Source organism: Zonotrichia leucophrys, chromosome 1 (genome assembly GCF_028769735.1).
Source record: "Zonotrichia leucophrys gambelii isolate GWCS_2022_RI chromosome 1, RI_Zleu_2.0, whole genome shotgun sequence".
Lineage (NCBI taxonomy): Eukaryota > Metazoa > Chordata > Aves > Passeriformes > Passerellidae > Zonotrichia > Zonotrichia leucophrys.
In genome coordinates, this window is record NC_088169.1 from 113548408 (window position 1) to 113569744 (window position 21337).

General features: G+C 38.0%; 1 protein-coding gene across 2 annotated transcripts in view; it reads left to right on the top strand.

The window, feature by feature from the left end:
- The window catches only part of EPHA3 (EPH receptor A3), a 176064-nt gene that overhangs the window by 39353 nt on the left and 115374 nt on the right, over positions 1-21337 (top strand). For both annotated transcript variants that reach the window (XM_064728076.1, XM_064728084.1), the window contains exon 3: positions 14628-15288. In XM_064728076.1, the coding sequence (XP_064584146.1) occupies positions 14628-15288 (661 nt within the window). The remainder of the gene's footprint in view (positions 1-14627; positions 15289-21337) is intronic.

Sequence of the window (21337 nt, forward strand, 5' to 3'; positions counted from 1 at the left end):
ATTTTGGGTTGTTTGAGATTTTCTGGTTAAGTGAAATGAAAAAATTGCACAGGGTAATTTAAACTGGTATAGGTTCCTGGATCACAGGGGTTTTTGTATAGATGTTTAACATTGTGCCATATTTAATATTTTCCTTTCCAGGTGTAAGACAAAGAATCAAATTAATTTTTTTTCCCAACAGACTTCTTTGGTTTTTTGTTTCTTAGCCAGTGAAAGCCAACAATGCTTTCCACTAAATGTTCTTATGACACTTTGTTTCAACTTTTCTTCCCTACTTCAGTCAAAGGCTGGAATTTCTGTACAGTTTTGATTGCCCTTTTCTTAGCTCAGGCCTCTATTTTCAGAAAATAATGTCATTAAAAGATGACTCACTCCATTTGTGTGCTCAGACATTTGTATTCGAGTGTTACAGAAAAGTCCACTTGAATTTTCTGGCTTGTAGTTATTTTAAACCAGGACATTACAGATACTGTTTAGTCTGATGAAACATGAACTTCTGTTTTGAGAAATGTTCTATTCTTTCTGCTGTGATAATTCACTGTGGAGAGGCATGGGGCCCTCTCTCTCAAATCTGTGCTATAAAATAGCATCTACCGTTCAAACAAAACTTCTTATGGGTAGAGATGAGTCATTCTTACATGTTCCTATTATGCCTTTCACAATGGAATTGGTCCTTCTCAGTACTACCACTTTTCAAGTAATAAAGGTAGCAGCAAAAATACTTTCCTGTACTTGTCTGCTACAAAAAAAATGCCATTACGTCACTTTCAGGAACATTAAACTTTTTTTTTCTTTGGGTGACCTACTTTTTAGGGTTGATATTTCTGAGATCTGTTCCTTTTTCCACAGCTAATCTGCCTTTATTGTGCAAATCTCAGTTTATTTGTAATTTAGTGCATCCTAAATAATTTCAATTCTATCTAATTTTCAATTTTAAGTTTTGTATTTTGTGATCATAAACCAGATACACTTGCATGGATTTTAGGTTGTTTCTGTGGCATAGGTTTGTTTGATTCCTTCCTCGGAACACACATGTGCAGTCACCCCAGAATTCCTGTTCATGCCTCAGTATTTTAGCTTTTATATTTTTCAGACTCTCTGCTGCTTTACTGTGTACTTTTGAGCTTCATATTAGGGGATGGTAAGTTCTCTTCACAGAGTAGGGAGACAAAACAATTCCTTCTCCAAATCTCAAGCTCAAGAGCACAAACACCATGGGGCTGAAGAGAGAAAAACAAGAAGGATGGGAATTCATGGGCTGAAGCTGTAATTGGACAATTATCTCCAATATGCAAATATGGAGGAGAACTGATCAAAGTGAGAGACCCCATGACTGTTTGGGCATTTTGGGACCATTTTGGTTCATCTTGGGTGTGGCCCTGGCAGGACTCTTGTGCTGCCCAAGGTGCATCCATTGAGGCCTTTTAATAAATCCCTACTTTATTCTTTAACTCTGTCTAACCTGTGTTCTAGGGCACCCTTCACAAGGCATCACTGTCATGATTGAATTACAATTATTTAAATAAGTGGCTGCTCAGTATAGCCTGGAAATAGTTGACAGAGATGGTGTTCCTGCTGTGGAGTGAGGATACCTTCCCTGCTGATGGAGGAGACAGGGCCCTTAGGTTCCAGGAACAGAAAATTCTCATTGGGTCTGAGGAATCACAGAAGGTGTCTGGGAAAGTGCTTTTATGTAGGAACAAAAGGCCTTGCACAGGTATTCAGGGCACACTCTGTTTTCTCATGCTTGGCTGGAATGGAAATCCTCTCATCATCATTTAATGAAGCAACTCTGTGACCTGTGTGCATGCACAGCTGCTGAGTTACTGGTTTAACCTTAAATCACCTGCAGGGCTGGACTGTTTCATTGTGTTTGTGCTGTTTGTGCTGTGCTTTGCTGCTGCTGAGATGGACAATTTCACCTGCACGGTCCAATGCTCTGTGCCACACCCGGGGGCTCTCCTGAGAATCACCATGAGGTGGCTGTGAATTATGCAGGAAAGCAGCAGTGCTGGATCCTTGTTGCAGTGCATTGAGTGATACCATCCTGGGAGGGTGCCCTGGTTTAGGGCAAATTTGGGACAAAACCTCTAAAGGGGTTCCTCAAGAACACAAATTCAAGCGGCCTCTCTGCCAGCTGGTACAGCAAAATATTTCCTTGGAGAAAGGTGGAAAAAACTGTTTAAAAAGCAATTCATTCACAAGCATGAAAAATGAATAATATTAAACAGGAAAACCTCTCACTGTTCTGGAGAGATGGCAAACTCAGCAAGTCCCCTTTGTGGGCTGTAGTTTGCTCAGTTTGTTATCAGTCCCTCTGGTGCTGCAAATGCCGCAGCCTAGGCCTGGCCTGCTGGGCCTCAGGGGTGAGCTCCCAGTGTTTTCTGGGTTTTCAGCCCAGAGCAGGACTGATCAGTTCCAAGGAAATGAAAAACCACAGTCGAGTGAAATTGTCTGCCTCAGCTAGCTAAAAACTAACTAAAAGCAAAGGAGAGCTCTGTCCTGCTGTCTGTCCATGCTGCAGACAACACAGCAACGGGGAGGAGTGAGTGCAGTTTCTGAAAACCAACTCCGCACTTCTTCTCGCTACCTTCACTCTCAGAACCAATCTTAAAGGTGCAAAACTTATTTCTGGGCTAAACAGATGAGTGGGGATAAAACTCAGCATCATAAAGTCACTTCAGGACAGAGGGGAAACAGTCTAGAAAGAAATTTTGTGGCTCTAGATGTCTCTACCAAAGTGCACATCTTCTGTTTGGGTCATGGTGAGCTAATGATGTGGCAAAGGAATCCAGTTTTGCCAAGGGAAAGTTCTGAGTATTTTGTTCCTCCTATGCTTCAGAACTTAGCACTTCCCTTGCTGAACCTTTTGCAGTTCCTCTGAGCCCATCTCTCCAGCCTGTCAATGTCCCCTGAGTAGCAGCATGACCCTCTGGCATTTTGGCCACTCTTCTGAATTTTGTGTCACCAGCAAACTGCTGAGGGTGCTCCCAGCGCCATCACCCAGACCATTGATGAAGATGTTGAACAGGATTAGACTCTTGGGGTGTCTCCATACAGACTTTGTGATCGCAGCCTCCTAAACTTGGCTATTCAGTTTCAGTTCACCTCCCTGTCTGCTCAACTGTGTTTTCTCAGATTCTCTGTCAGCTTGTTATGGGAGAAAGTGGTGAAACTCTGCTGATTCCTCCTGATGGTTTCCTTGTCCTTTGTCTGCTTGGAAGTGATTCCTAGGATTGCTTTTTCAATTATTTTCACAGGAATGGAGGCTGATTCCTCAGGATTTCTCTACTCTCCAGCCCTCTCTTCCTGTCCCAGCCTAGGAACTGGAATTAACACTTTGTGATTGTTGATCATAGCAGTCATTTCTGTGTCTTTATTTAAGGCTGTTTGTTTGGTTGGTTTGTTTCCCTGTGTTCTGTTTTTGGTGTGTTTTTGCTAGGTTGACATGTAGACAGATTTTTCCTCATGTCAGCTCCCAGAATGGGCACTTTAGGAACAGGACTGAGCAGAATGAGCAGTTAAGCTGTGTATGGCCATGACTTCCCTTGCTGTGCAAGTTCAGTTTTCCATGTGGTGCTTAGAGGTCAGATGCACATTTCTATACTCTTCACAGGAAAAAGACATCAGAGAGAGAGTGTATTTTAGCCAAGTATTTTATTTGTGTTGTTTTACTTTGCCTTACCCAGACAGTGGTTATTTCTTAAGGGCAGTGAATTTTAATTTATGCTTTATAACATTGTATTAGACCATCTTGAGAAATACAAGCTTGTATCCAAAATGTCCCAGACAGAGTAATACAAACAATTTATCATTTTTATAGAGGTCAAAAATGCTTTAATTAAAGACAGAAATTACAATACAAAATAAATATATGTGGTATATAGAATATGGCCTTTATAACAGAAAGTTATGCCTTACTATTTTTAAAAAAAGAGTTCTTATATTTTTAACTTCTTGGACTCTCTGCTCACATAATTATGTTTAGCAGAAGTTCTAAGTCTAAGCAATTTCTTCTAAAACTGTGGTATCAGTAAGCATATAAATAGTATTTTATTATTTTCTTTCCAAAAATCTCTGTATATAGTGAATGAAATGTTAAATGTGTTTAAATTATATTTAGGCATGTGAAAAATTATTTTGCAGCTTTTTCACTGACTTTTTGTACTCAATTTAAGTAAATAACAGTCTTACCAATAATGGCAACAAAATTATTTTTCTATTGGAAGTGTTCTTATTTATGGAGTGAAAGAAGTGCAGTGTGATTACAGTAAACACAATTTCTCATTTACTAGAAAATAATATTGCATCTAAAATTAGCAGATTGGAATATTCCAGAATGTTTAATGCATAAATTATGAAACTCCCAGGTATAAAGTGTGTGTTTAACACCACCTGCATAAAAGACTCCTTTGTGTTCAAAGGTATGTTTTGGGTTTTTAGTTTTATTTTTCTTGTTTTTTCTGACAATTGAAATGGATAAACAAATTTTGGTATGCTTGGGGCACAAATTGCTGTTTTCATGACAAAAATTTTAGTCTTTACACTTGAAATTTTGGTATATGGAATATGAGGCTTGGTGTAGTCCAAGATAATGTTTATTTGAAGGTTTATTTGTTTGCATGACTCCTTTGCTTTTGGATACAGCACCACTGTGGTTCATCAGCAATATTTCATTCAGTATCACTTGAAAAATAGAACTTCTCTTGTTATGGTTATCAGCTTCCTATGTTCTCCATCTCTTTTTCTGCTACTCTAAGTGGCATGTGGGTTCAGTTCAAGCTGGAGTTGTCATTTCCCAAAACATTCCCAGTTGGGATGTTGGCTCTGGGACATGTGAATATGAAACAACTCTGAAATGCACTTCTGGACTTCATTGCCTATCAGTAAATCTGTGTTCCTGCCTGCGTTTCATGGGTTATAAATCAGCAGTGATACCCGATTTTTCCTGTTTCCTGTGGCTTGAAGCACATTCCAAGTGTTGTCGTGTCCTGGTTTTCTCACTAGGTCCCATCCATCTTCTAGGGGAGAATTCCGATGCCAGCAATGGAAGGAACTCCTGACAGCTCAGGTTCTTTGTGGGTTTTGATTTTCACTCTCACAATGGTTCAGTGGGACCCTGGGAAGCAAGGGACTGAAGCTGAAGTTCTGAAAGAGTGTTGCATACATGTGGTAGCTTGTCTAATCAAGTATATTAAAATGTAATTTTTATCTCTGGTTTATGGGACTTCAAAGACTTAACTCACCCAGAGAGGCTGTGATGGCCTTATCTCAGAGCCTTGAAATTGATTCTTTATCAGAAACATAAATCATTTGACACAGTCCCTGACCTTGGGGCAGGAAAAGACCAGACATAGGGAGAAGGTTGGTTTGTCTGTCCTCCTTTGGGTTGTGATTCACCCATTCCTCTGGAGGTCATCAGGACATCCTGGAAGGCCATGTGGTTACTTCTGCAAGGCTACCTGGATGGCAAATACAGGGGCTCATTGTATTCTGGTTCTGAGTAAACTTTCACCTCTGGAGTACAATCCAGCAAAGTAAATAAAACACTGAAATCTTTGTCTGATTTTTTTTTTTCCCTCTCTGCAGTCCCAAATGCAGAGAACCCAGTCAAACACACATTTATTGATGCACATTCCCAGCAGACTTCCATATATTTAGTGTGTTTTGTGTTAAAAAATAACAAACCTCTCTCCTGTGCAGTTGTTTTCATTTTGAGCTTTTCACGTACAGGTAATCAGTGTCTTACTGAGAGCAGTGAAAACTTAACTTGATTTTCTAACAGCAGGACCTAGAAGTGAGGCAATTTTGAGTGTTTGAATACCAAACTTGCAGTGCAGTACTATTGAGTGTGTTCATATCCAACATTATGACAAAGAAATGAAGCTTGAGGAAATAAAAGTAATATATGGAACTATTTTTGGCATTACACCTAATGAACACTCTTCATCTTTAGGGTAATTCTCTGAACCATGCTTAATCTCTGCAGTAAGGTATTGGTGCCACTGATAATTACTGTAGTGCATTTCTGGAAGCATTTTGTGCTCCACTGTAAGCTAGAAAATGAAATTTAAGCCTCATATTTACATGCAAGGCCTAATGGAAGAATTTGGTGAGTAGGATTATAGCTCTGGAGTTTCTGTTCCTGTTGATGTCTCTCAAACTCCCACAGAGCAAGTACACAAATATCTCTATTTAATGACCTTTGAATTTGCAGTTCTTTGTGAGCCTACTCTAAAACATGACAATACCTTTTAGAATTGGAAGTGTCCTATTCCTAGAGACATTTGGCTCTTCCTTGGGCTTTCAATGACCTGTGACCAGATTTTTTTTTCCAAGTATTTGTTTGTGTATTTGTCAGCTGTTTTGTCTAATGAGCTTCTGTTTACCCAAGATTGGATGTGAACGTGCCTGTAAGCTGTTAAAGTATGATTAACTTTTGGGGGTTTTTTATGGTTGGTTGACTTTTGAGGGTTTTTTTTATGGTTTTTTTTTTTTTGTTTTGTTTTGTTTTGTTTCTACAGGTAAAACTACATATTTTTGTGGCATGCTATTTTGTAGTTCCCAGTGTGGACAATTCATCAAATAACAAACAGAATTTTTAGAAAATGATCTATCTCCAATTTACTGCTACACTATAGAACTGTGAACATCAGCTAATGCCATTGCTTCTCAAGAGTCTTTGGTTAAAATCCTGTTTGAGTTACTTCTGTTTATTCATCTCATATTAAATTAGGCATGAGTTCTTCTCTCATCCCTAGCCTGACACAGGAAAAATAATTGTTTAATAATGTTTTAGAGCTTTGAGAAATCAAGAGTGTCTCAGCCAGAGGTTGAGAAGATATCTGGACTATCTCCAGAATTCCCAGTCTAATTACTTTCTCCTTGTTCAGCTGAAACAAATTTATCTTTAGAAAATATGAAATGTCAATGAAATATGAGTTCCTGTATTAAGCATATTTTTCAATTAGAATAACTGGAAATATGTGCACAGAACTAACTTTTCCTAATTGTATGGTGAGGAAATTAATTTCCATAGAGTTACAGTAAAAATATAATAATTACCATCTCTCTTTTGACTCAGCAGTTGACAAAAGAATAATTACCTTTTTGGAGGTATTTTTAACTTAGCCTTTTAAGCATAATGACTCTTGTCTGATTTTAGCATGTGTTTAATTTTCAAGACCCTATATGATAGCTATATTTAAAAAATAGTACGTGTGCTAGTTTTATTTATTGCCTTTTTTTGCAGTACTTCCCAAGCAAGGGATTGGAGGAAACAATATGAATATTATGCTTTTCAGTTATATTCATAACTAGTTTTGGCTTGTGCTCATTAAAGGGGAGGTATGATGGCTGAGACAGGATTTCAGATGCTATTTTCTTTAAGGTGTGTTGCCTTCTTCAGGAATAAAGAGGCAACTTCAGAAGGAAAAATGTATTTTATTGACGACTCAGAAGAATATCATAGTATAATTTAAATGCCTCTACTGAAGAATGCAATTTTTAATGAAAGGATAAACTCATGAATGAAAAGGAAGCCTCCTCAAGTAGTTATTAAGAAATTATTCTAAAGATGGAAACATGGAGATATGTGAATGTGTAATTGCCCAGCTGAAAAGATATAAGTAGAGATAAAGAGAACATATATAAAGGATAAGGATAATATATCCTTTATAAAGGATATAAAAAGAACATTGCCATATGAACAAAGTTAAAACCAAAATAACCCAAATACCTTTAAATTATGGTAATTACTCTGAGCAGCCTTTTATGGGATTGATTGTGGGCTCCAGCTGTCATGGAAGTTGTTTGAGTTTCAGATGAAATTGTTGCCTCACATGGACCTATGAAGCATTAGCTATGTGTCACTCGCCCAAATTAAAGGTTTCCATTTCTAGATTAGCTCCCCATCTGGGTTGTGCCAGGGAGTTGAAGATTTCTGTGGGATCAAGGTCTTTCAGAAGGGGCAGAGTCACAGTTCTTGCCTTTATGCGCAGGATTACATCCAGTGTTGAGATCTTAAAGCTTCTATTGTGTTGGAGGCCAGAGATCCTGGGGCTTTTCCTCAGTTTTCATGTGAAGATGGCTGTGCAAAATTCCAGCTCCTTGGAATTGGAGATCCTCTGGAGCTTGAGGGAGACTGCTGCGCTCAGCAGGAACCTTTGCAGTGTCACTTTGGGGTGACACCACGCTGGGGTGGCTTTGCCATCATCAAATCTGCTGCAAATCTGGAAATAGGGACACAAACTTTTCAGCATACAACTCTTCCATTTCCATTCTTAGCTGTGTTCTGCTCACCTCCTGCTCAGTATGGGGTTAATCTGCTCCTGCGAGAGGGGTAAAATTTTCCTGCACAAAACTGGGAATAAGTCTCGCCTCTGGACTGGTTGGTGTGGTGTGACTGTTTGCTGGATCCAACATTGCTGTTTGTTGTCTTTCTGCATTGCCAGTTTACTTATTTATGCCCTGTGTAAGGCACTGGTTGAAGGACACTTTGCTCCAGGAGCAGCTGGAGTAAGGATGCCTGGTTTGCCTTTTTTTTTTTTCTGTTCAGTTTTGCACTTCGAAAACAAGCAAATATTATTTGGATTAAAGGGGGAAAAAAAGTCTGCTATGTAAAATTTGCTCAGAACTCTGTATCCCTCTTTGGTTTAATCATCTAAGAACAAATGAGATTTTCTGTTGGGAAGTAGTTTTATATGGATTTGTGTTCCTTGCCCTTGTGCAGTAGTACTGCCAATTATATTTATTAGCCCTAAATATTAAACAGCTGGAAGGATTCCATTGTATATAAATAAGACATTTGAGACCTGGAAGGTTGCCATTTCTAATACAGCCAGCTGGTGCTTTTTACAGTTACATTCAGCACAACACTACTGAATTTCACTTCCATTGAGTGTTGTGTTAATGACAATAGGAGAATGTGGGGTGGTTTGGGATTTCTCTAGGAAATGCCATTGTGTAAAAATACATTGTTCTGAAAGACTGGCTAGCAGGGAAATGCTATATTATGCACCTGTTTTGTGCATTTTGATGTAAATATTTTTTTTGTTGATGTGTTTTGCTGGCAAATCCAAAACAAGAAACTGCAGGGGCTTTTCAAATGTGAATTTTTAAGTGTTCTTGTGCCACAGATGTTTTTCACTTTCTCTGTTGTGGTGTTGTTTTCCCATTTAAGTAATGGTTTCATTTTTAAAAAATCCTGCTTGCTGATGCTTCTGCATTTGCTCATTCTTTGATTATTTTTTTTTTAATGCAGGCATCATTGTTATGGTTCCAGAAATAGCTAAAATAGTAACGAAATTATTGCCCCATTGTTAATTTGTTCCTAATTTATTTGTTAGAAAACTGAGACATAAATGTGGGTGAGGGATATATTCCTGTTTAGCTAGCCAGCAAACACTTTGGAGAAGTGGATTCTTCCCACTTTTGATTGACTGTGTCCTGATTATTTCTTTGTAATGACTGCCTGTGTGGGTGGCCACATCCAGTTTTTGGTGCTGGGTAGTATATTAGGTAGAGCAGAGGATGGTGCTGGACAACCTGATACTGTTTATATGTGTTAGTATTGAAAATTTACAGGAGCTGATTGTTATGAGCTAAATGTCATGTCTAACATTGTGTGAAATAATTCCTTGAAGACACTTTTTCACTTCAGACTGCCACATCCACAGATGTGTGAGATCTACCTTGGATAAATTTCCATCTCTGAAATAGCCACACTTAGAGGCTGAATCTAACCTAGTACAGATTTCAGCTATGGGGACTGTTGTGTTGAGAACTTGCCAGAAAATCTGCTTAACCTGTGAGATAAATAAGATTAAAACCTGCTTCTCCAGGAGATATATAGCTTAGGGGGAAAAAAATGAAGCTGTAAATACTTTTTTTGTCTGAAGGGGTGTTTGAATGCTGGATTCAGATGTCTGTTAGGAAGTCAGATGTTTTCCTCCTTGTGGTGACCTTTTTACCTCACTGTGATTAAGAGACTTTTGCTTGCTGATGGGTGAGAATCAGCTGTCCTTACAAATTTGATGATGAAGTACTCTTCTGTCTGCCAATTAGAGATGGGGGAGAAAAGATGGTCTTCCTCAGCTTTCTGCAATTTGGTTTGATTATTAGTTGAGTAGTCCCAGGATGAAATATGCACTCATGCTTTCTCACTATTGTTTATGTGTGCTTAGATTCTGTAAGACAGTTACTTATTGTAATTTTTATTTTATTTCGCAGTTCTTTAAAAGTTCAGAAGCATAACTGTATGGAACACAGGTCTGACTGGCTTGGATAATTTGGGATAAATTTGGGGCCAGGTGTATGGTAAAATGCTAAACCTCAGTTTTTCTTGGGGAAGTTTAGTATCTGGGTACTCTAAATGAGCTTCTCATGTCACCTGAGCACTCAACAGACAAGATATTAATATTTTGTCTTGGTTGCAATTCTGAAACTCTTTTGCTTAGCTATGAAGAAACCAAGATTTAGGTTGAAGCTATGATTGTACCCACAGTCTGTGTCTTATGAAGGTTTATGTGATGGAAATGATAATTTCACTGTATGTATAACTTAATCAGAAAACTCTTGCAATGCAATTTATTCTTCCATTTACCACTTAGAAAAAACTAAAAACCTCTGCCTAGAGCCAGTGGCCTGAGGTAATTTCATTGATTTTTGAATGTCAAATGCAGAAAAAAATTTTCCATGGTACTTTTAAAGTTTCTTAAAATCCCAAATCAGATCATTCTCTGTCCTCTGATCTCAGTTGGTTGGCATTTATGGGCCTTGAATCAGCATCTTTGGTGATGCTATGAGGAAAGTTTCCATACTGATGAGCTGCCCTGGAATGCGTTCTCCTATAATATGGTCATCACAGGGTTTTTGTTAATAGCAACCTTTCAGAGCTCTTGCATCCTGCTACTATTTTGTTAAGCTTTTAAACAGCATGTGGGGAGGTTCTTTTTTATATTTAGACTTGAATTATTCTAATGCTCATCTCAATTTGCAGTTTTATACTTTGTAGTTAAAGAGTTTTATAGCAACGTGATGCTGACTGAAAAATGGGGATTTTTTTGCAATCACACAGTTGCATATATGTTGTATTGTAAATCACAAAATATCCCTCTGTTTCTTATTGTAATTCAGATTTTTTTTAAACTATGATGAATAAAAAGACACAAAAAGTGATGTCACAGGCAGGATGCAAGAATTGAGATCACTCATGTCCTAGATTCCCACATTGAGAGGGAGCTTTTCATTGAGGCTGCTCATGACATCCCAGAAACGTCCTACATTCACTTCTGTACATTTCCTTTTGTAAAGAAATTGCATTTCCTTTTGCAAAGAAATTGCAAGAAGTAAACCAAAGGCTTAAGTCCAGCACAGTGCCAGATCTTGGAGAAGAAAATCCTTTTTGGCTCAACTTTGTCACTCAGAGACAGGAGTTAGACCCTCTCACTGGAGATCTGGAGGTTTTTCTCCGCCACTGAAAGCAATCTCTTGTTTCCTGTCATTAACAGTATCCAAAGAAGATTTTAAATAGTGAAAAGCAAACAAAAGAACATTTTCCAAAAGCCAGATTACATGCTGGGAAGGGAGCGGTGCTATGGCACTTCTGGAAATGCTTCAAAAGTATTGAAAGTGCCTGAAGGCATCAGGGGAATATGACATAAATACTGTGTAATAATATTAATTCAGAAATTGTGGCCCACATCATTCTCTCATAGAGTCACTGACGCTCTTTTATAAACATCTTCCTAAAAAATTTTGAATTTATCATTCCTATTGGGCTTGGAGGAGGATAGCCCTGTCATTTTAGAATTTAGGACTTGCCTATTAATTTCCTCTCTAGCAATTTTGGTACTTGCAATTCATATGTTCAACTTGCTCTGTAAAGTTATTACAGTTACACGACTTCTTTAAAAAAAAAAAAAATAGAGATAAATTCCTATTCCAGGGATGAAATTAAGCAGGGAAAATAATAAAACAGACGGACATGGGAGGTACCAAAATAAAATTAAAATAAATGGGAATACAAGTGTTTGAGAAACCTTACTTAGTAAAAAACCCTCAATGTCCTTGATTATCTGTTTACCATTAAGATCCCTTTAAATGGCAATACAGAGGTTTAATGGGAACAGTTGCAATGTATGAGCAATGCAAATGTACTGCTTGCTTTTTACTTTGAAAATGATCATTATTGAATTCCCAAATGTACATGTTGGGATTTGAATGCTCTTCCTGTAGTTTTGGTGAGTTATTTAATCTTTTTCTAATGAAATAGCTGCAATCTCCACAATTTTATAATTGTTAAAGTATTTTAGTCAAATTAGCACTGAGAGAGTGACATTTCCCTTCAGCAATGCTTTAGCATTTAAGTGATCAATCTAAAATTTTGTTGTTGATGTAAGTGGACTAACACAGACTTCCAGGCAATTTGATCTTCATTGAAAATTCCTGAAATTATAATTGCATTAAATTATTAATTGAAACTTCTGGATGACGAACATAGTAGTGATACTGCCTTTGTTATGCAAGTCCTATATCTACATTCAAAAGTCTGTTGGATAAGAAGCTTCGGGCAAAAAAATTTATCACGAGACTTGTTCAGAAAACTAACATCTTCCTGTGGAGATGTTTTAAACTGTGCCAGTTCCTGGTTTTGGCTCTGTCGCCCTCTGGACATTTTAAATAGAACTGATTAGAAATTATACGGAAATGATAACCACTGAATGACTTCTGAATCAGTGCAAGTTTCTTAAAATGTCTCTAAAATTTGGTTTCATTATATAATCCTATCTAGTTTCATCCAGGTGTTGTTACTCAGTGTTTATTTGTCCAGGTAAGAGCTGCAGATAAATCAGTGCATCCAGCTTCACTGAGACAATTATGGCTCTTTGAGGCAGGGTTGGATGGCTGGCTCAGGGCCTGTGCTTGTGCAAGGACATCTGTCAGAGGAGGGTCCTTCACTCGCTTTTGGGAAGCTGGCAGAGGCTGGGAGCCAGGGTCCAGCTGCCTCTTCTGCGGGCAGCAGCTCATCCTTGTGTGGCTGCTGCCAAGCTCTCAAGTGGCCATGGGCTCCAGTGTGGTAATTTTGATTTAAAAAGTCCCTGCGCTGCTGGCTCTTTTTGGAAATAGATTCTGCTATGGCATGCTGCAGCATATCAGCTGCTGTAGACACATCCAAGATTGTGTTTTAAAGTCTGTTGAACTAGTCAGGAAGAGATAAAACTTGTGTATAGTCAGGTCTGTAAAGTGAATTGCAGTAAACTTGGTTTCAATTAAAGGAAAGAGTATTTACACTGCTTTTATCTACTGGTTTAATGACATGGTTTAAAATCTTCACATCCACACATCTTCAGTGCTGTGTGGACAATTTCATTGTGCAGACCAGCTCTTAGTCAGATGAAAACTTCCTTAAATTAGTGGGTTGAGACTGAGAACTCTCAGATGCTACTCTGATATGTCCATGTTTTTTTTCCTTCCTTTGTATATGTGTGTGATATACATGCATTGTAAACCCAAGAAACTGTAAGCACTTCTGCACCATGGTTTTTGTCTCTGTAGTGGGAATAGTTCTTTCCTCTCCTACTGTCTGCACTACAGTAAAGTCCTGTAACAAAAGGTGCTTATATAAAACAAGTAATTATCAGACTGAGATCTTAAATAGAAAGTTGATATGACTTGATTTTTGAGGGAAGATGTTTTTCTGGTAGAAATTCTTCTTTGTCTCCGTTTCTCGAGAGTGGCAGTGACTTCTGACATTGATTCTCCAGTTTTTGTTGTGAGGGTTTTTTTTTTTTTTATTTTTTTCTTGTGAGTGATAAATATTCCTCTTTCTTAAGTGTGACTTTGGAAACCAGGTAGGACTGGTATGTGAGTAATTCTCAAGTAGGAAACCCCTTCCTTCATGTTTTGGGTCAAGAGAGTTTGTCAGCTGAGGACTGCTGTAAAAACAAATCATAACCCTGTGTTCTTCCAAAATCATTCCAGTGTCACAGCCTATGTAGTCCACTGAAAAACCACCTAATCAAGATATTGCAAATGGGTTGTAATTCTTAGTCCAGCTCAACCCAGTTTCCAGAGTTATTGTTTGTCCAGAGTACATTTATCACAAGGAAAATCAATTGTCATGCTTTGAATAGATGTAAAAATGTAACATTTTTTTGCGACTGTATGGAATTTCAGTTGGAGCCATTGGCTTTTGTTTAATCTTAGAAATAAAGCTGGTTCTAACAGTGCAAATATGTGTTGTCCTTGAGGGTCTCTTCCATTTTAGGTGAGTGTAGTTGTTGTAAAGGCATGGAATTGTGGGTGAAAGGACAGCACTCCTTATTGTTTAGGAAACCACAGGTTTTTAGTAAAGCAAAATGGCTGTAGCATCTCTTTCATCCACCTTGAAGTAACTTGGTAAAAACTGACTTATTAATGGGGAATTCTGTGATCATTTAAGATGTTTTTAGTTTTTATTTAGAAAAAAGTAAGAGAAGGTTGAACCAGACCTTATTGTTTATTTTATAGATATGCCCAAGCAAAGTTATTTTGGCTTTTTCACAGCTTTTGGTCTAAACATTATTTTTGTTGGTATAATAATTGATCTTAAAACATTTTGTTTTCTTCTTATTTTGTTGATCCAGTGGGAAGAGATCAGCGGTGTTGACGAGCATTACACTCCGATCAGGACTTACCAAGTGTGCAATGTCATGGATCACAGCCAGAACAATTGGCTGCGGACGAACTGGATCCCGCGCAACTCGGCTCAGAAGATCTACGTGGAGCTCAAGTTCACCCTGAGGGACTGCAACAGCATCCCCCTGGTGCTGGGCACCTGCAAAGAGACCTTCAACCTTTATTACATGGAGTCTGACGACGACCACTCGGTCAAGTTCAAGGAGCACCAGTTTACAAAGATCGACACCATCGCGGCCGACGAGAGCTTCACGCAGATGGACCTGGGCGACCGAATCCTCAAGCTGAACACGGAGATCCGTGAGGTGGGGCCCATCAGCAGGAAGGGCTTCTACCTGGCTTTCCAGGACGTGGGCGCCTGCGTGGCCTTAGTGTCGGTGCGGGTCTACTTCAAGAAGTGCCCTTTCACCGTCAAGAACCTGGCCATGTTCCCAGACACGGTGCCCATGGACTCCCAGTCGCTGGTGGAGGTGAGGGGCTCCTGTGTCAACCACTCCAAGGAGGAGGAGCCCCCCAAGATGTACTGCAGCACGGAGGGAGAGTGGCTGGTGCCCATCGGGAAGTGCTTGTGCAACGCTGGCTACGAGGAGAGAGGCTTTGCCTGCCAAGGTAACCGTGCCCTGCGTGCCCGTAGCTCTGCTCTGAGCTGGGGCTCCCCCTGCTCCCTCTGTTGGGCTGTGCTCCTTTTCTCCACGTTCTGAATCCCTGCAGAAATATCAGTCAGTTAGGTGGGGGTTTGGTCAAGCTGTGTTAATAACGTAATCTTCTAAAAATATTTGGTAAGAGTCAACAGCTGATTTTTAGTAGCACATTGTGCAGCAAATCTAGCCTCTCTTACCACTCTTGGACCTTCTTCCATTTTCTTAAATGTTTGTGTCAAAAAAGTGATTTTTTTTCCAGTGTCTTCTTGTCTTTTATACTTTGTGTCTTGACATATGATTTCTGCCAATGAGCTGTGTTGATTAATTGGAATTGGTTGGTAAAAAAGATATGGTATTGCTCCTGTAGCATAAATTATTAAGTTCAGATACATTTGGAAGATTAATAGTTCAAGTTTATTCATAAATACTCATGTATTTTAACTCTATCTTCTCCAAACTTTTGGTTTCTGCTAACTGTGGTTATGTGAATGCTCCTAAGAACAAGAGTACACTGGGGATTTGGATTTTTTACAGAAATGGTCCTTCTTAGAAATCTTAGAGAAATCCATGCTGTATTTACTAATTTTGTTATCAAGCAAGATGATAGTAGCTAATATTTTATTCTTTTTATAAAATTACATTTTGAAGCTTTGTGCTGATTCAGTCTTTTCACAGTGTGCCTCGAAGGGTGCTGGCTGTGGCAAAGGGTCTTCTGTTAAATATACAAGTAAAAATTAAACAGTAATGTCTGGAAATCACATGGTTGGAAGCACAATAGCTGAAATGTTTACTGTGGGGTGTGTGTATGTTTAGAACAGAAAATTTAAAGTATTCTGAGCCTGGCTGGGACAGTGCCTACTCCTTTTTAATTAGTCCTACAGCAATGCATATATCAATCAAGTCCTGGGGAGTTACTGAGAACCCAACAAACCATAGCCATGACTTTTTCTCAGACAATGACAGGTGGACATTTGGGGGAAGGGGTAAGAGTATTCTTCCTTTGATTTTTCTTTTAGGTAGATTTTAAATAATCTTTTGCCCTTGAATAAATTGAGTAGCCAGGTACGAGAATGCTTTTCTGGGGTTAGATACTGTTATTTATAAAAAACAAAGTAAGCTCTTCTGTTAAGAGCTGAATTCAGGGGAGGATATTTTATTGTTCAAAAATCCTTTTTCCAGGGCCTCCTAAAGCTCTTATAAATGCTAAAACATGAGTGAATCTTTTATCCACTGTGTATATTCTTGCTTGCTGCAGAGCCTGTGTTCTGTAAATGGTTGGAAGCTGTTGGTTTAGAGTTTCAGTCACACGTGAGCACAGAGAGACTGCAACTGAGCAAAAGTAAAGCTGAATAAATTAAACTGAACTTTTATTAAAAACAAGTTCTCAAAAGCTTGAGGCAGGCAAGGCAGCTCCTACTGAGTTCTGCAGAGAAAATCAGACCATAGAATGAATATATTTTTCTGGTTTGTTTTTTTTCCTCTCACTCACGGTTGATCAAGGGAGTTTTATATGATGAAGCCATTAACCGTAGCAACCGGTCCTTCTGGTTTATTCTGTTGTAACATAGAATGTTCTACTAACCTTTATTGGAAGTAATATTGATCAGTTCCTTTCAGTGTGCTGTGATTGAAGTGGCTCTTTAAAAGCAGGAACTCAAAACCTCTCATTTGTTGGTATCAATGGTGCAGCAGGAGTTGGAAAACTCAAAAAACCAGCTCAGCTTTGACCTCAGGATCAAGGCTGCTCCTGCATCTTGCCTTTGCTTTTTCTTCTCTTCTTCTCTTGCTCCATTTCTTAGAGTGTTTAAGGATTTTTGGGTTTGTTTAAGGATTTTTGTGTTTGTTTGGGATTTTTTGTTTTGGTTTTTTTGTCAGTGAGAGGGCAGTAGAATCAGGGTTGTGGCAATGTAACCCCAGAATGGTGTTACAAGCAGGGGCTGGAATGAAGACATAACTTAGGAAAAATAAGTTTTAGTTGAAATCTGAAGGAATAAGTAGTAGTAGAGGTTATTGTCTTCCCAGTGGCTGAAAACATTTAAGAGCTTCTCAAGCTCAAGATCTTAAGAAATCACTACTTGATCCTGTGTTCAGATGGTTTCTGATTTTGTTTGTTTCCATAATGCAGGTTTCATAAACAATGTCATTTTGCATTAGCAGGAGATTATCACTGAGAACTACAAGGAAGGACCTTAATAGTGTAAGATGAGCCTATTTAAATTCCATTCAGAACAGTTTTTCTTTGTACTTGGAAAATTAGACACAGTCATGGCCTCCCAAATAACAAAAATGTCACCAATTTCCTTAACTGCTTTCTTTTCTCTGCAGAACCAGGAAAAGTCAACATAAACTCAGACCAGTTTTTCTTATTAGTGCACATTTTTATAACACATTTATGGGTAAGCTATGAAAGCCAGCTCAGCTGATGGGTTCTTTCTGGGTGGAATATTGTTCTGCTCTGGATCCTGTTGAGTGATTTTTTCCTGTACAGCAGCAACATCCCTACCTGTCAGTCAGCAAAAGAATTTCACTGTGACCATCCTTGTCCTCCTTATTGTGTGTTTGTAGAGCAAAGATTTCCCAAAAATGATACACTTGAGGTTAACAGCTTAATATTTAATTCCTCCTCTAGCAAAGGCTTGTGCACCTGTTCAGTGTTTTGGAAGAATTAGAGTTTGTCTGATGTAAAGTAAGATGTGTTGGGGAGTAAGTTGGAAAAAGCACCCTTTCATACCCATTTTTCACCTAATTAATACATATATTAGTTAATTAAAATGGTACATATCATACACTGTAGGCTGTTTGTTATTACAGGTTTTTGGCATCACAAGGATCCTGTCTATTTAATCTTATTTTAATATTACATGGTTAGTGGGCCTTCTTCCTCACAGTATCTTTTATAAATTGTATTTTCCTGTCACTTTGACCAAACTACATTTTCCTGGCATCTTCTCTTTTAGAATTAGTGTGTTTTAATTAGGGGAGAAAAAAACCCAATTGGAGGGAACTAGACACTTAACTTAATGCTTTCTAATAATCTCCATCCTGATCCTTAGTCAACAAGGAAAAATCATCTTTTCAATTTGTTCCCCATCGAAGAGGCAGAGTAGATCAGGTTAGATCTGTCTTACTATTCTTGCTCTGACAGTGACTAGTGGCATCCTCCTAAGGAAACTAAGGGAAAGTGTAAGAAATTATATAAAAGTGCTGCTTTCCTGGGCAAAGCTTCTGCCAATCTACTGCTGACCTTTGAAGATTTAAGACGCATTTTGTAAGAAAGACTATATACAATAGGAGTCAGTGACCAGTCTCTTGGTAATTTGTCTATATTTTGACTCATTTATATTTTTAATCTCTTAATTTTTGTGGCAATGAATGCCATATCTTGCCTTGTGTAGAAACCATAACTTCTTGCTGTGTTTAACCCTTCTCTTTTAGAGTCACTGGGATAAGGTTTAGCATATCCCTGTATAGTAAGGAAGTAAGTGCTCCCTTTTCAGCTTCCATATGAACAAATTTCAAGACCTCTTTCATGTCTAATGTCTCTTGTCTGAGCTTTTCCCCTCTACTGGTGCCTTCTTTTTTAAAGGATAGACTGGTTGCTCTGTACCTCATCCTTTTTGACTGCCTCTGTACATATTCGAGGTAAACATGGTTTTTATGATGGCAGTGAATCTTGTGTGCACTATTTAAGTTGCAGGTGCAGGAGGAGATGAGACAGTGGCTTAGAGTTTGGAACAGCCCAGAGATTGAGTTAAAAAAAGGGGCATTCACATCACCTGCCCAGTGAGGGATCTGTACATGGAAAAGCTTGACTCAGTTTTATTTTGAACACTATAGAAGAAATAGATCTCAATCTCTGAAGTTTGGTTAGTTGAGGTATTGATACCAAAATAAATGAGAAAATGTAAGATAAATGGCAGAAAAACTATCTGTAGTTCTGTAATGATCTGGAGGGCTCCTCAGGGAAATAATGGATGCTTCATTTCAGGAGTTGTTTTTTAAAAAATTGCAGGAACCAGATCATAAAGAAAATCCTGCACTGGCAGGTTTGGACTACTAAATCTTTTCCATCCTGAATGTGTCTATTCTGTTGGTTTCATGCACTTCAGGAAGACCAGTTGGAGATGAAAAATGTTATTTTTCATTGCAGTATATTTAATTAGCAAGCCTGCAGTGGGCTATTGTTTATCCATGTGGGACTATGAGCTTGAATCCTCTTTTGAAGGCTTCCAACAGGTGACCCTCTATACCAAAACCAAATTTTCTGGCTCTGTTTACAAAATGAAAAATTTAAATTGGCGGGCCTGAACAGAATGGCCCAAAAAGCAGAGAATAACATTTTCTGCATGGTGTTGTTTCAAGGTATAGTTCTAAATTTTAGTTGCTGGAATTGAGTAAATCTGAACTGTAAATTTCCTATGTAATGCTATGTAATATAGTTGTAAGTTTTAATCATGAGTGACTGATACATTTTCTATAACAAAGCCAGAAGGAAAAAGAATGTAACCCAACAGTTCCTCCTTATGTGTTTAACTTTTAGCTATTAATCAGGTGGATTGAATGGGAGAAAAGGGAGTGAGGGGTAAAGGAGGGAGAGGATAAGTTCACCCACTGTGCCTGGTTATTGCAAAAATGACTTCAGAAAATTTCCCCTAACACTAAATTTTTCAGTGTTTCAAGTTGTGCAGTGAGCATCTCCTAAATCATATTTCTCTCTCTGAGTTTCTGGAGATATGAAAGGAATGCCATCTGTGGCTGCTAAATCTGAACCATCACATCCATTGCCTATTTCTTTGAGTGGAATAACTGCTGCACTTGTGGTAAAAATATGTACAACATCATTAATACCAAGAAAGCAAATTTCTCCAGACTCCTTTTTTGCCTCTATGCTTTAAATAACCATTTTGTCTCTGCATAAGTAAATCTAATTTTTACTTTTCTAGATCAGTAAGAAAAAAAATTATGACTTTGCATGTAAAGAGAAAAAGATACTGTGAGGAACTACTCAATTTTGTGCAAGTGAAAACAGAATGAAGGCACAAATGTTTTTTGCAACTGCAAAGTTTCCCTTGGAATTAAGTGGCTTGGATGTGTTACACTGCAAAAATGTGTGGCCTTAACTCTTAGACTCTGCACAGGAGTAATTATTTTAGTAAAACCTAGCCACTCATCATATGGAGATCATAGAGTATAATAATGGAGCTATCAGAAAGTTTCCTTTTACATAAAATCTGAGAAAACTGGGGGTTCAGATTTTTTAAGTAGAGGTCTGAGGTGTGTTTTTATTCCTTTGGTTTGTATTGTTTTGATTTTAAAAAGCAGGAGAGATGCTTTTTAAAAGGACTCTTAGTCTTTCAAGCTGGTAAACTAAAATGACAGCAGCTATAAATTATGAATCACTTTATTTGTAAAATATTCATTGTTTTGATCCACTTTATAGTCTGTAAGTACATAAACAGAGCACAACAGTGAAGGATTTACCTTCTAGCTTAGAATTTATTTAACTCTTACAAAAGTTATGTCGAAGATGTCCAGATGATTTTTATGGGAGAAGAATTATGTTGCTTTCAATACTTGCTAAAGATCCCAGCCAACTTTTTATGTAACATTTCCTGACTGTTAAAAATTTGGAAAATATTCTCCAATTTGTTGCTAGTAGACAGAAAAATGCAAGTTTTTAAGGCAAAATTTATTAGGCATAATGTTGTGATTTTTTGAACACATTTTCACATATCCCGAAGAAAAAAAATTCTGAAATTATTGGAAAAGAGGAGTTTTTAGATACAATACTATGCACATTTTTCATACATGTAAGAAAAATGTTCTTTTGGCCCTTTTTAATTTCTTGAAAAAAATTGTGATAGAAGTCTTTAAAAACATGATTATAAATATTGCTGTAAAATTTTTAACATTCAGTGATCAGAAGCTTGAATGCAACATTATTTTTGAGTGTTCTTAGCAAACTTAGTAAGACATCTCTGCAAATTGTTCACTACTACAGTGTCAATATATGGCAG